The sequence below is a fragment of the Gorilla gorilla genome, chromosome 9, assembly GCF_029281585.2.
Source record: "Gorilla gorilla gorilla isolate KB3781 chromosome 9, NHGRI_mGorGor1-v2.1_pri, whole genome shotgun sequence".
In the NCBI taxonomy this organism is placed as follows: Eukaryota; Metazoa; Chordata; class Mammalia; order Primates; family Hominidae; genus Gorilla; species Gorilla gorilla.
The window spans coordinates 78,022,651-78,036,617 of record NC_073233.2 but is presented as its reverse complement, the minus strand read 5'-3'; the positions used below and the strand labels follow the sequence as shown (position 1 = coordinate 78,036,617).

At 55.4% G+C, this 13,967-nt stretch overlaps 1 protein-coding gene, 1 long non-coding RNA gene and 1 other non-coding gene across 7 annotated transcripts in view; 1 reads left to right on the top strand and 2 right to left on the bottom strand.

Moving 5' to 3' along the window:
- The window catches only part of ANO1 (anoctamin 1), a 110,086-nt gene extending 100,005 nt beyond the window's left edge, over nt 1–10,081 (bottom strand). Inside the window, exons 1-3 of one of the 4 annotated variants that reach the window (XM_055356009.2) lie at nt 9,983–10,081; nt 9,359–9,531; nt 6–338 (exon numbers count right to left, since the gene is read on the bottom strand). In XM_055356009.2, the coding sequence (XP_055211984.1) occupies nt 6–338; nt 9,359–9,466 (441 nt within the window). In that variant the 5' untranslated portion in view covers nt 9,467–9,531; nt 9,983–10,081. Of the gene's footprint in view, nt 1–5; nt 339–9,358; nt 9,604–9,982 lie in introns of those variants that run through there. The other 3 variants (XM_055356010.2, XM_055356007.2, XM_055356006.2) reach the window with 3 other exon arrangements.
- On the top strand, nt 2,787–13,054 carry LOC109028941 (uncharacterized). Of its 2 annotated transcripts, none has more exons than XR_002007973.4 (3): nt 2,787–3,081; nt 3,813–3,889; nt 12,878–13,054. It is a non-coding gene; the product is annotated as an uncharacterized lncRNA (long non-coding RNA). The 2 variants fall into 2 exon arrangements; XR_008669790.2 differs by lacking the exon at nt 12,878–13,054 and adding an exon at nt 6,889–7,675.
- On the bottom strand, nt 12,627–12,730 carry LOC115933388 (U6 spliceosomal RNA). The gene has a single exon (XR_004069237.1). It is a non-coding gene; the product is annotated as a U6 spliceosomal RNA (small nuclear RNA).
- Nucleotides 13,055–13,967: the final 913 nt, after the last annotated feature.

Below are 13,967 nucleotides of genomic sequence, written 5' to 3'. Positions count from 1 at the left end.
GTTACGTCCTCGTCCCGCTCCAGCTCCAGGCCCGCCTCCAGGAGGTTGCCCTCGTACTCCTCCCTGCGGAAGCGCTTGTCATCCTCGTGGTAGTCCATTGGGGGCTCCGCCGAGCCTGCATCCAGCGACGCCCCCTTGCCTGGCAGGGGGTGGTCCTGCTTGACGCTGCGAGCCCCAGAGGGGGTGTCGCTGTGCTGCACCCTCCTGACCAGGGTTCGGTTGCCCGAGGGCCTCTTGTGATGGTACACCAGGATGTAGTCCACCTTGCGCCGGCCGTCCCTGAAGTACAGGCCATACTTGCACTCGGCATCAGGGTCCACAGATAAGGAGTTCAGCAGCTAAGGGTGGAAGAAAAGACACCCATTCACCATCGAGCTGCTCGTGATGGGCCTTTGGAGGGTGCGCTGCTCCCTTCATCCACTCACTCCTCACTCACTCGTTCAACAAACACTCCCTGAGCACCCTCCACGGGCCAGGCACTGTCCTAGGGCCTGAGATACACCCGGGAACACAGCAGAAGACCCTGCCTTCAGGGAGCTGACCTTCGAGAAGGAGGTATTCACTGCTAATCATTCATGAAGGTGCCAAGCCACAGTCCCCCAGAAGCCCTCCTGGTCTATGGAACTAGAGCAGGCTGGATGTCAGGAACCTCCCTGGCTGCTTGCAAAAAGCTATGGTAGGGGATGGTTAATGGGTACAAAAAATAATGAGAAAGAATAAGACCTAGTATTTGATAGTACAATAGGGGACTATCATCAATAATAATTTAATTGTACATGGACAAATAACTAAAGGAGCATAACTGGATTATTTGTGACACACAGGATAAATGCTTGAGGGGAAAATACCCAGTTTTCCATGAGGTGATTATTACGTATTGCATTACCTGCACCAAAATATCTCATGTACCCCATAAATATATACACCCACTATGTACCCACCCAAATTAAAAATTAAACGAACAAACAAAATATCCCCCAGCAACAAAAGCTATGGCAAAAGCTACCAAGTGAATGAGGGCTCCCCATGCACATGGATCGGGGCTGAGGCAGAGCTGAGCTCAGGTTCTGTGCGTGCAAATTTCAATCTCTGATGGCCAGTGTCAGAGGTAGTGCCATGTCAAGGTGGCCACAGGGCCACTAACTAGCTGTGTGTCCAGAGGTGAGGCTTTCACTGTCTTAGTCAGGGCTCTCCCCCAAACAGAGCCTGAGCAGAGGCCAGGGGTGCAAGCGTTTTACTTGGGAGGTGATCTCAGGTGCCAGAGTAGGGTGAAGGGGAGGGAGGCAGACAGGGGTGGGTTAAGGAGTGGCCACTGCTATGTGCAGCTGGGCTCCGTCCTGCTGGGGACCCTCGGAGTGACTTTGAAGGGCACACCCCACTGCCAGTACCCAGAGGGTGAGGAGTTGGGTGATCATGCACCCGCTCTGGCCCTTTCTTGGCTGGGGGTCACTCCTGGGGTGTTAATGACCCTGCGCTTGCACCTTCCCCACACTTGGCCTGCGGCAGCACCTGCACGGTCAGTCACCTTTGGGTACAGAGGAGAGTGAGCCACTGGTATGGATGGGCACCGCTGGTGGGTGCCCTGGGGTGACCAAGGGGGCGGGGTTAGGGCTCCAACAGGGCCTGCCCTGCCTCAGTTTCCTTATTTGTTTGAAGGACTCTAGGGGGCCACGGGAGATAGCAGTGTGGAGCAGTTTGTTTAAAAACCAGATATTCCCACAGTGGCAGTGTGATGGGACCGTTGCTAAAGCCAAGCCTGCATTGCTGGAATTCCCGAGGGGTTTGGCCGGTTATCAAGACAGACAGGTCGATCAGCAATCTGGGTTTCCGAAATAAGAAAAAATAAATAAAGCCATGCTGGGTAGAGCCTAACAGCAACTCCAAGTTGCTAATGGTCCACAGAGCTGTGCCTCATCCCTCGAGCTGGCTGCCTGGTTTCCACCTCAGTTTCCTGTGGCTACGTGAGGACGCTCCCTAAGGCACTATCAGTTCCCGAGGGGCATCATCCGAGAAGAGGGCCTCCCTGATGGAGTGCAGGGACGGCGTGCTGCGCCAGGCAGGGCCCGAGCACCTGTGGCCTTTGGACAGAGCTGTGCTTGGGCCTCGCTGGCCTGGAGGGTCTCCCCACGTGGTCACCTGGAGCCCCTGGGCAGTTTCCGGCTGCACCATGGCTCTAAATGGCTGTGCACTGGTCGGGAAAAGGGGCAGGCAGAATCCCTCATTCGAGGCAGGTGGGCTGTATACAACCCAAAGTGTATCAGGGAAGCCGGAGGGTGGAGCCCTTCCCCAAACAGTCAGCACTGCAGTGGGGGACAGGGGGAGGGAAGGCCTCGAGTGGAGACTGTCCTTTTTAGTTGTAGGGGAAGGAGAGAGGAGGCTCCGGGCCAGGGCTGCTGGCTGGGGCCTGCCCCACCTTTCATAGGTGTTGATGTCAAGGGTCTAGACTCCTCTACCCCTGGTTAGGGGACAGGTGGGGCCATGTCCCTGGCATCTTGGCCTCTCTGGCCCTAGGATGCCTCTCCTGGAAACAGCATTGCTCACCGCCTGGGAGGGCCTGGTCAGCATCTGGTGCCAGCAGGAGGCTGAAACTAAGCAACTGACTTCTCTCTACAGTAACACAGGGCCCCGCTGTGCTGGTGACCTTCAGGAGGACCTGGACTCAGTGTGTGTGCCCCGCCCAGCTTGCCCTCTGTGACAAAGTCTGAGGGTGCTTAGGGGCCACGACCACGCCCATGTGGGTGGGTGGCTTGGGAGGGCTCAGGGGGAAGGGTGGGGGAGGGCTGGCTTTTGAGGGCAGTGGGTTCCCATGCCCAGCCCCATGAAGGACGGGGTTCATGGAAGACCCCAGTATTGCAAGTCTGTAGCCAGCACGGGGGGCCTGCATTCCTTCTGCAGGAGAAGCACGAAAGAGCTATTCTTCTTAATTTGCCAAGGAGGAAACTGAGGCCCAGCAGGGCAGGAGAACCCAGGTTACAGCGCAGGTGGGAGGCTGAGCTCAGCCTCAAGTCCCATCTGCACGCCCAAGGTGTGGCCCCCCTTAGTAGGAGTCGCGACTCAGGGTGACGCTGTTTCTCGGCCCAGGTATGTCATCTCGCTGAGTCCCCACAAGCTGACCCTATGAGGGGGTTACTACAGTTAGGTCTATTTGACCTGGAGGAAACTGAGGCTCCCACGGGTGAGCTGCCCAGCTCAGTGGCCCTGAGTACCAGACTCCTGCTGGCTGACCCCAGTGCAGGGCTCTGTCTCTGGGGCTGAGGGGCACAGGGAGAGTGCAGCCATTTAGCAGGCCTCAGTTCTGTCCCAGCCTGGGGCAATGGTTAAGCAGGGCCAGTAGAGACAGCAGATAAGCACAGGCTAGTCGGGAGGTTTGGGCAACACCAGGCCACAGGTATGTCTGGACAGTGTGGGGCAGCAGGTGAGGCCAGCCCAGGACAGGGCACTGGCTTCATGGCAGGCCGTGTAGTCAGCCAGACCTGGGTCTACATCTAGGCTTGGCCCCTCTCCCAGCTGCAAGGCCTGGGGGAGGCTCTGGACACTCTGAGCCCCAGGGTTGGTTTCTGCTAAATGCGGAGCAGCGGGAGGCTTCACTGAGGGGATGATGGTCTCTGCTAAGCTCAGCACACACTGGCCAGAACGTGCCAGGATGGACGCTCCATCTAATTCTGGGGCCAGGCGCCTGGGAGCCATCCCCGTCACCCTGATGGCCACCCAATGGCAGATACGCTTTCCCCTCAACATCTCAGGGAGGTCAAACAAGGGCAGGGTTACAGGGAGCTGGTGACTAAAGGTGCTTTTCTCTCCCCATGGCTGAGGGGGCAAAAGAGCCCGACCGGAAGCTGCTCTTGGAAGACAGAAGCCCATGTGCACGGAATGCGCCAGCGCCCAGCAGGTGAATGCAGGGTCTCGAGGGGTCGGAGGGCACACCTGCCTGAGTCCCAGGCGCGCCTGAGGGCTTCGGCTATTCCTCCTCATCTCCTCCCCATACTGCCTTCCCCAGTCTCCTCTCCGCCTCCCCCAGGCCTTCCCCAGTCCCTCCTCCTTGCCTTTGCATACACTGTGTCCCTCCCTGTACGCCCTTTCTGTCCTTCTCAGCCCTTTGTAATTCAACCTGGTTTTCAGGGCACAGGGCAAATCCAGCATCCTCTGGGATCTGAAGGTGGCCAGCCCCTCTGGCCTCTGCAGGTCTCTCTGTGCTGGGACTGCCTCTGAGCCATCTACCCACAAGTTCTTAACTTGCAAATTAGCCCCAAAGCTGGATGGCAGGACCCCGGAGGCCTGGCCAGGGACTGTCTAGAGATGTGTTAGGACAGAGCTCCAACCTGACTTCAGTACACAGGGACTGAGAACCTGGTTGGGGCTCCATAAACACTCCTGGTTGGCAGGGATAATGATAATAGCAAACAAATCCTTAGAGACAGGGAGGAAATTCACAGGGATCCCTCCAAGCCAGAAAGCAGGGAAATTACACTAAGGAGTGGCCAAAAATCCTCTATCAAGTTGAAACAGGGAAGGTTACCAGGTTCAATACGAACCCCCATCATCTGTCCACTGGGGGCCTATCAAGGTCGTTGGGAGAGCAGAAACATCACCTAACTTCCCATGCACGGTGGAGGGAGAGACAGCACCGGGGCCTGATCAAGAGTGGGCATCCTCCTACCTGTGTTCAAACACCAGCTCTGCCACTCACCAGCTGTGTGACCCCAGGCACACAGCTTCGTGTTTTTGTCTCTCCATATCCCTAAGACCTACCTCATGTTACATGACCTCCCTCATGGGGTTGCTGGAAGGATGAAACCTGTTAATATATCTTGTAAAGAGTTTCCAACAGGGCCTAGCATAGAGTGAACCTTCAACAGAAGTTTGCTCTAATTGGGAACTGAGACACACGCACAAATAAAGAACTAGGGGAGGACAGGGGAAAAAAAAATCTTGGGGCCAGAGTGGGCCACAAGTGAAAGATGGTAGCAGTGCCAAATCCAGACTTTAAAAAGTTACAAAAGGAGCTGGATGTGATGCTGGGACCAGCAGGAGGCAGCACCAAGCACAGGTGTGGGAGTCCCAGCACCTGACTCTGTCACTGATTTGCTGTGTGACCCTGGATAAGCTGCTTTGTCTGTTTAGGTATTAGTTTTTAAGGTGTGGGCTCTCTCCCGTCTACACTCTAAAAGGCTGGGAGGCTCCCAGGGTCTGGAGAGCAATCCTGAGCTGGGCTTGGAGAGAGTCGGGAGGTGAATGCACAGCAAGGACCAGTGTGTGTGACTTTATGGTGCCCTTCCACGGAGCAGTGGAGTGGGTGCCTTTCTTGTGTAGAACGGGACAAAAAGGCAAAGATGTAATTGCAGTGGGAGGGATGTGGGTGAGACTTTGTGCATAACTTCCAAATTCGAAGGCCTGGGAAAGCTTCAGAACATTTCTGTTTCTGTATTCTTAAGAAAGGGGCAAGCAACCCCTCGGTGCACCTTTGCTGAGGGTAAGGGGTTTCTTATTCATCTTTTCTTTTGAGACGAATTCTTGCTCTGTCGCCCAGGCTGGAGCGCAGTGGTGCGATCTTGGCTCACTGCAACCTCCACCTTATGGGTTCAAGCAATTCTTGTGCCTCAGCCTCCCAAGTAGCTGGGATTACAGGTGCATAACACCATGCCTGGTTAATGTTCATAATTTTAGTAGAGACTTGGGTTTCACCATGTTGGCCAGGCTGGTCTTGAACTCTTGACCTCAGGTGATCCACCAGCCTCGGCCTCCCAAGGTGCTGGATTTAGAGGTGTGAGCCATGGCACCCAGCCCTCTTATTCATCTTTTTGATGGTTGGCACTGAATATGCGGTTGCTGAATGAATGAATGAATGCAGGCATGTGTGAATGAACAACAGAGGCTGGGTCTTGTATACTGTGGCTGGCTGTGGCCATCAGATCCAGGGATACAGAAGCTGAGACCCAGGCAGGCCAGCAACTTAAACACCACAACCCCCAACTGGGAGCCTCAGTTTTCTCATCTGTGAGATGCCGACAAAGACATCTGGACTTAGGTCACAGGATTCTTGTGGGGATAAAATGTGATGGATGATCTGAAGGTATTTTGAAGACTTCCTTCTGCATAACTGAGGGAGGTACTCCTGGAAGGTGCCTCCCTAAGGAAGACAGGAATATGGCGGAAGAGAAATACTTCCCTGAGGTCACATGGGAAAATGTGAAGGACAAAGGTTCCCTTCACAGCAGGAGTGTCCTGGAAGACCTGTCCCAGGCGCCATGAACGGCAGCCTATATCTGGTCCACACCTGCCTCTATGAACCCCCTCCTCAAACTCCAACAAAAGGGCAGAAGGGGGAAAGCAATCCTATGTCCTTTAACCTTTAACACTGTCCTGGGACTCCGGGCTCTGGTTTCTTCCGCTGGTCTCTGGAGTTGGTACTCCAGGAACTGAATTCATATCCATATGAAATATCTTGATCACTCAAGGGAATCTACAATGTTCAATTTCTCTGAAAATGGGCTAAATGAAATCAGTGGCCTGTATTTCTTTTGGTTTTGAGACTCTTCAAATTATAGTTAAGAAGGGAACATCAGTTTTAAACTTCCTTTGTCTTCTAAAAAAATTTTAAAATCAGGTCACTACATATCAATGTACGATTATGGGGCATGTTCCATAATCTACAAGCAGATCATCTCCCACAGCAGATAAGCCAGGAAATACTGGGCAGATACCAGCAAATCAGGTATCTCTGGAGTGTCTGGGCTTGTTTGGGGCACACAGATCCCAGACCATGGACAACCACCAGTTTCAAGGAAGAAAGTAGAAACACTCAAAGATTAACAGAGGGAAATGGAAACAAATTGCATTCAACCCGGCCTCTGGCTTTCAAGTCATTTCTTCTTATATCTCATTGCACAGAAACAATGAAGTGATTTCCACCCTTGAACTTGGGAATGAAGAGAGGCAAAATCACAGGCTGGGAACCGCAGCCTGAATTGGATGAACTTATCTTGTGGTTGACTTGTGCATGTATGAGTTTCACGCCTGAGAACAGGATAGGAACTTTTGAAATGCAGCCCACGCCCTCTGGCCCTCGTGTGTACAGAGCCGCCTTCGTTGGGTGACTCAGGGTAATGACTGAGCAACAACTGTTGGCTTGAGTGGTGCCGGGGATGCCCTGGGAGGCTCTCCCTGCCATGCTGCCTGCCCTGCACCAACAGGCCCCTGCTCCATGGCTGCAGCCTCTAGCCTGTAGCCTCCAGCCTGTCTGGCCATCTACCGGCAGATGCTGCTCCCAGGGTCTGCCTCCCGCAGCGCGCGCCTCTGATTCAGCCTTCCAAGCTCACAAAACAAAGTATGTGTAACGGAAGTGTTGTGTGGAACTCAGGAGCTGATGGTCTCATCTGGGCCCAGCTGCCTCTTTGCAGACTTTATGGCCTTCACCTGGGTTTGCAGAAGGCACATAGTTTCTGGGTCTGGATAAGCAATGGGTCCTGGAACAAAAACTCTAGAGACCGGAGGCTATTCATGACAGGCTCCATTTCTTATTGAACATTCAGTTCACCATCAGGTCTTGTCTAGTCTACCCCCAGAGCATCCATTTTTCCATCACCTTGGCCACCACTACCATCCCCTGGCTCCTGGCTGGTATCTCCATGGTCCCACCTTTGGGACTTTGAGTATGCAATGTTTTTGAAAGACTCAGTCCCCACGCATTATGGGTAGAATTAGCTCCTTTTCCAGAATGTTTATTCTTCAGGCAGGCTTTCTGCAGCTACCTGGTCTGTGTCCTGGGCCCTTCCTAACTGTCCTCCCAGCTGATGGGTGACTTGGAGCTGGTCACCTGCCCCTCTGGGCCTCAGTCTCCTTGCCTGTAGCAATAGCACCTACCTCACACGTTGTGAGAGTTCAATGAGCTAAGACACAGCACTGGCCCAGCACTATGGAATAGTCCCTGTCACTGCCGTGGATAACGGGTAACGTTCCATCACCATTTCTTAAGTAAGCTCCAGATGGGCGGGGCCTTCCCTGTCTCATTCTTTGAGGGTGCCCAGGGGCCAGCATGGCCTGGCACATGGCTTTGATCAAATGGCAATCCCTGAGCTCCTCCGGCCAGTCCTGTGAGTCACAGGTAGACTCCCTCTCCATCTACACCTGTTCCCAGTGCTCCTGGCAGCTCTGTGCAATCTCAGTTCCTGAAGAGATGCCCCCAGGCCACCCCCCTCCACTGTGACCCAAGGGGGTGCAAGGCCTGACCAAGGCCAGAGTCCCTGCTGTCGCTGGAACAGAGACTCAAAGCAGGAGCTTTGCTCCCGCTTCATCCCCTGCCTCTCTGTGAGCTCCAGAGACTAGAGGGACAGGCCAGGGCCATCCTCATCCTGCTTGAAGCAGCCCTGCTGGGCCTGATGCCTGGGGAGGGGCTTTGATGGGGTCTGCATGGGAAGAAGGTAGAAGGGAGCTTCTGTCCTTAGGTCCCACAAATTGCTGCTGAGAGCTTCCCTCACCCCAAGAGGAGATAGCCAGTCCCAGCCCTGTCCTATCCTCTCCCGGCAAACTTTGTCCTTCAAGCCAAACCCTTCCTGGGAGAATTCTGCCCCCCTCTCTAAAACATAGGGTTACCTAGACCTCTGGGTCTGGCCCTGGGGAGGGTGGTGGGGATATTGGGGACCTCAGGATGGGGTCCCCAACTTACATGACTGGCTTCCAACCAGTGCCCCCACCTGAACCAGGCCTGGGCACCCAGGGGAGACAGGGGCGAGGGTAGAAAGCAATCTCCAGTGATTGACACCCTGGGCTTTGAGAGTTTCGGTGCCAATGCCAGGGTACCAGGCCCAGTGCCCTGGGCACAATATGCGTTTCTGGCAAGTGAGGACCCGGGACTCTGGCCCCAGAGGATAGTGAAGCAGTGGGGCCTGGCAGCTACCATCATCGTGGAGTGGCGACTAACTTGGCCTTCACCCAGGATCCCCACCATCTCCCTCACCCTGGCTGCCCCAACGGGCACCCCTGGCCGCGAGCCAGGAAGGGAAGGTCCCATCCAGAGCGCCAACCGTGAGCTCTTGGCTGGGCTCCGAGCTGCAGCCCCGGGTGAGGCGGCTTCGGGGCAGCAGAGCTCCGAGGCCGGGCCATGCCTGGGGGCCCGGCGCTGCGCTGGGCGGAGTGGGCGCCGCGCTCAGAAAGCTCAGAGCGCAGGCGGGGCGCACGCACTTGGCCAGGGCCGGCGCGCCCTTCCCGGCACGCACGTGCGCGGGTGGGCGCCGCGAACCCTGCGCAGAGGGTGCGGCCGCCGCCCTGGGGTCCCGGGAGGCCCTGCCGCCGCCCGGTTCCCGCCCTCGCCAAGGCGCAGGTGCGCGGCCCTCCCGCCCGGGTCGCGGCCGCCCGCACTCACCGTGCCCTCGGACGGCAGGTAGCCGATGTCCTCGATGGCGCAGATGTTGATGATGTGGACGCTGCGATCCTCGGCCGGGAGCGTCGAGTACTTCTCGTTGACCCTCATCGTGGCCGCCTGTGCGCTGGGACCGCCGGGCGGCGCGCCCTCCCCATCCACGGCCCCGGCGGCCTCTGCGGGCGGAGACCGCAGCGTTCGCGGCGCGCTCGCAGGGGGCCGGGCCTCCCCGCGCCCAGGCCCGCCGGGGACGTGGCCGCCTCCCGCTCCGCCCGCCGCCCTGGCCCGCCCGGCCCGCGCGCTCGATGCGGGGGGCGCCTGAGCCTCTCGGGGCCGATCGCGCCGCCACCCGGCTGCTGGTCCCGCGGGCCGGCCCGCGCCTGGTCAGGAACTTGGACGCCAGCCGGCCCGCCTTTGCCTTAAAGATATAAGCGCTCTCCGCCCGCCTATGGCAGGGGCGGTGGCCGCGCGGGTCAGATTTTCCGTAGAAATTTAAACACAGGAAGAAAAAGTATTCCATTCCTGCGGGCCCCTCCAAGTTTTATTTTTATCCAGGGAAAGTGCCCCTTTGGATTTTTGAGGGTTTTCATACCGGGTATGAAAGGGGGGAACTTTCAATAGCCCCACCTGAAATAAAGTCCCCGAGTGGCAGGCGCTTCTGTGGCGCGTCACCTCCGCCTCCGGGGGAGTGAAGCTTCTGAGATTGGAGTCTGGATCTCTGCCCCTTTCCCTCCACCCTGGCAAACTCCTGCTGTCACTCAGCACTCACCTCCTCCGAGGAGCTTGCCTGGTTCCTGCCGACCCGCCCCCTCCAGCTGCCCGCGCTCCTGGGGGAGTCTCTCCCGGGGCAGTCATCTCCCTGGAGCCCACTGATGTTACCGGTGCCCCCGAGTTTACGGAGTGCTTAGTGTTCTGTGCTCAGGCGCGTGCAGCGTCCCTGATGTAGGGCGTGAGTGTGTATCATCTCATTTAACCCCGCACCTGCAAGGTTGGAATGCGGGTCCTCATTTTGCAGAGGACACTCAGGCTTAGGAGGGCCAAGGACCAGTCCGCATCCTCTGATGTGGGGCGGGGCTCCTGCAGAGCTTTCCCCACTGCTGGGCAAGGCTGTCCTGCTTTCTGGAGGGGTGGAGCGGGGTGGATGGTGGCTTTGATCTCTCTTACCCCCGGACCTAGCAGGGGTCTGGCACACTGCAGATCTTCAAGTCTTCTCCCCTAAGGAGAATAAGGCAGGTCCCCAGGGGACGACCACACTCAGGTTAAGCCCCAGGGGCCATGCTGGCAACCACATCCAGTGGAAATAAAGTGTCCCTCTGCCTCTCACATCCTATGAGTTCTTCACAGTGTGCATCAGATAGCACCTCCTGCAGGAAGTCCTGCTGGATTCTCCCCTACTGTCCCCTTCCCACCCAAATATGCAGGCCTTCCTCTCTACCCAAAGAACCTGCCTGAACCCCAACTAGCACTTCATTTATTCCGTCTCATTTTACAGTTGGTTGTCTACCGGTTCACACAGCCGATGCTCAATAATTGCTTGTTAAATGGCCACTGGGGAACATTCAAGGCCTACAGAAGTGATTAGAAAATTGTCTTTAAAGGCCATGATGTCGTCAGCGTGCCATGGTTCCAAGCATGGAACCTGGAGTCAGCTAGGATAGGGTTGGAGAGAAGGGGTGGGGTCTAGCTCCAGCTCTGGCACCTTCCAGCCTTGTGACCTTGTGACCTTGTGCCAGCCTCCTTGGCCTCAGAGCCTCCTGGGCCTCAGAGCCTCCTGGGCCTCAGAGCCTCTGCCTTCTCATGGGAGTCTTGAGCGTGCCTGAAGCTGTCAGGCTTAGCAATGGTGACTGCTGTCACTACTAATGTCATCTTGTCATGACCTACCCTTTCCTGGTGCCTCAGTGAGACTCCCCCATTTAGGCACAAGTCTGTGACTTCCTTGAACTTGGGGCGGTGCAGGAAGGCTATTCGGTTCTCAGGCTGGTGGTGCCAACAGGCACTGAGTGGCCCTAAAGGACCCTTTGTCTGCACCTTGGACAGCAAGAGAGGGTTTGGAGAAGTGCCCCAGGCTGGCCAAATCCATGCCAGGAACAGTGCTCCACAGCATCTGCTCCTAAAAGTTCAAGTGTCCAGGGCTGGGAGAATCCCACACGCACGTACAGAGGATTATGTAACTCCATCCACTTATCTTTGTTGGTAAACAACCAACATTGTGTAATACTAATGTACTGTCTTTTCAAATTTGTGTTCGAGTGCCAACAGACCTTCCAGAGCTCTATGAGGTGCAGTTTGCGTGGAAAAAAAAAAAAAAAGAGTAAAAATAAACTTGGCCAAATCTGGACACACTGGTGTTCCCAAAGGTTTGGGAAGTGACACTTCTGGCCTAAGAGGGCTCTGGGGCTTGGGGGCTGCCTGCTGGGGGGGCCATCTCCTAGGCAAGGTTGCCCCACCTTCTCCCCAACAGCACCCCTTGTGGCTTTACTCAAGAAACAGTGCTTAACCTCTAGTTTCTGTGATTTATACTGTAGCCAGGCTCAAGGCATCTGCTTGCCTGTAAGACTCCACTTTCTTTGCTATTGCCACTATGTTTCTTTTTTTCTCTCCAGTATCCCCACATTCTGTTTCCTCTCGCCCCTTCCCCAAGTCTTCCCAGGTGGACAGTGTGGACATGCCACAGCAAGGGCAGAGGAAATGCAGCGTGGCCTCTGTGCAGCAAGAGCCAGAGAGGACCAGTTCTGCCTCCAGGCCTCTCGTGGCCTTCGCCGGGGGTTCGTGGGTCTAGGGATTTCAGGGACCAACACAAAGTAAAAACAATAGCCCCCCAAAATAGGAGCGGGAAAAGAATTCCTGTAGCTGGAGATATCTCCCAAGCCAGGACAAGTTTACAGGGTCCTTTTTGTTCCATAGATGGTTCTCTTCTCTGGTTCCCTGTCCCCGCCTGTGTCCTATGGGTCACTTTGCTGGGATTCTCTCTCCACTCCAGTCACTAACTGCTTATACGTGGGGGCTCTCCATAAACTGTTGCACCCAGTTTTCTTTTTGTCTCAGTGATTTTTATCACTAAAACCCCACAGGGACAGATTTTGCGGGCAGGATTAATTCCCCGCTCATGAATTAGTAAAACACTTGTCTAATTCATCTAGATGGTGCATTTCATTATGGGAAGCTCCGGGCTTCCCAGCTGGCTTGTTTGGCCACAGTGTTGCTCTTCAGTGTCATTTGATGGCATGCGCCAACTGATACAGGTACAGGTGTCTTTGCTGACTTTTTTTTTTTAAATATGGAACGCTTCACGAATTTGCATGTCATCTTTGCGCAGGGGCCATACTAATCTTCTCTGTATCATTCCAATTTTAGTATATGTGCTGCCAAAGTGACATTTTAATAGTCACCGGGGATGCAAGCATCAGGTGACAAGGAGTGCAGACCAACAAGCTGTCAGGAGGGTGGCTTCCTGGTAGGAGGCAGCACAGGGGAGCCCTTTTCAACGGTATTTTATTTCCATCCCATTGGCATTGCCCACAGGGAAGAATACCTCAGAGCACGGGCCAAGCTGTCTGCAACTCAGTGGGAAGTTGAACAAACCAAACTTTACAAAGGGAGGAAGAACAAGGTGCCCCAAATTATGGAGACACAGGGACTGGTTACCAAGACCATGGACCGGAACAAGAACCTCACTCCCCATTAAACAACCGCACGGCCTTGGTGTGCCTAGATTTCCTCTTTTGTAAAGTGAGGCATGAAGTGTCTCCCTTTGGATGGTGGGCGAGGACCAAGAGGCCCAGCGCCTGGCGGTGGTGAGTCCAGGCCAGGGAAGCAAAGGCCTCTTCTAATAAAGGAGCTCTAGGGTGGGGCACAGTGGATGTCTCAGCACAGTGGATGTGTGGGGCTGGATCATCCTCTGTGGTGGGAGCTGGCTTCTGCAGCGTGGGACATTTTGCAGGCACCCTGGTGACCTCTACCCACCCATGAGATGCCAGCAGCACCCTCTGCCTCCAGCCCCAGTGTGACAACTAAAAATGTTTCTTGATGTTGTCAAATATCCTCCAGGGGACAAAACCAGCCCCAGTTGAGCACCACTGCTCTCAGATTTCTCAGCGGCCCTCACCTGCATGTCACCTGGACCTGGGGGGGCCAGCTTTATCAGTCCCCATTTCACAGGTGCACACACCTGGAGAGGTGATGTACTTGGCTTAAGGTCAGGCAAGAGAGAAAACTAGGCTTTCAGTCTAGCTCTCCTGACCCCCACCCCTCAAACCAGAGCTCACTCCATGAATTCAACACACAATCTAGAATTAGAGAGGTGGCAGAAAGGAGATTGGGTTTCTTTTTACAAAATAGAAATACACAGGTGCCCAGGGTTGTCCTCCATTGGTAGAGGTGGTGGCACCCGCACAGCCCGGGTGCACTGAGCTTGCTCTGCCCCTCGGATGGCCCAGTACAAATCTCTGCATTCAGAGGGGTTTAATAAGTGCTGTTGACTCATGAGCAGCCCAGGGGAGGGAAAGGAGCATGGAAGGAGTGAGCAGTCATGACTCAAGGCCATTGTGAGCGCCAACGGCCACCCGTCCCACTCCCACACCAGCCCCGTGCTGCCGGGCAACCCGCGTAGGAC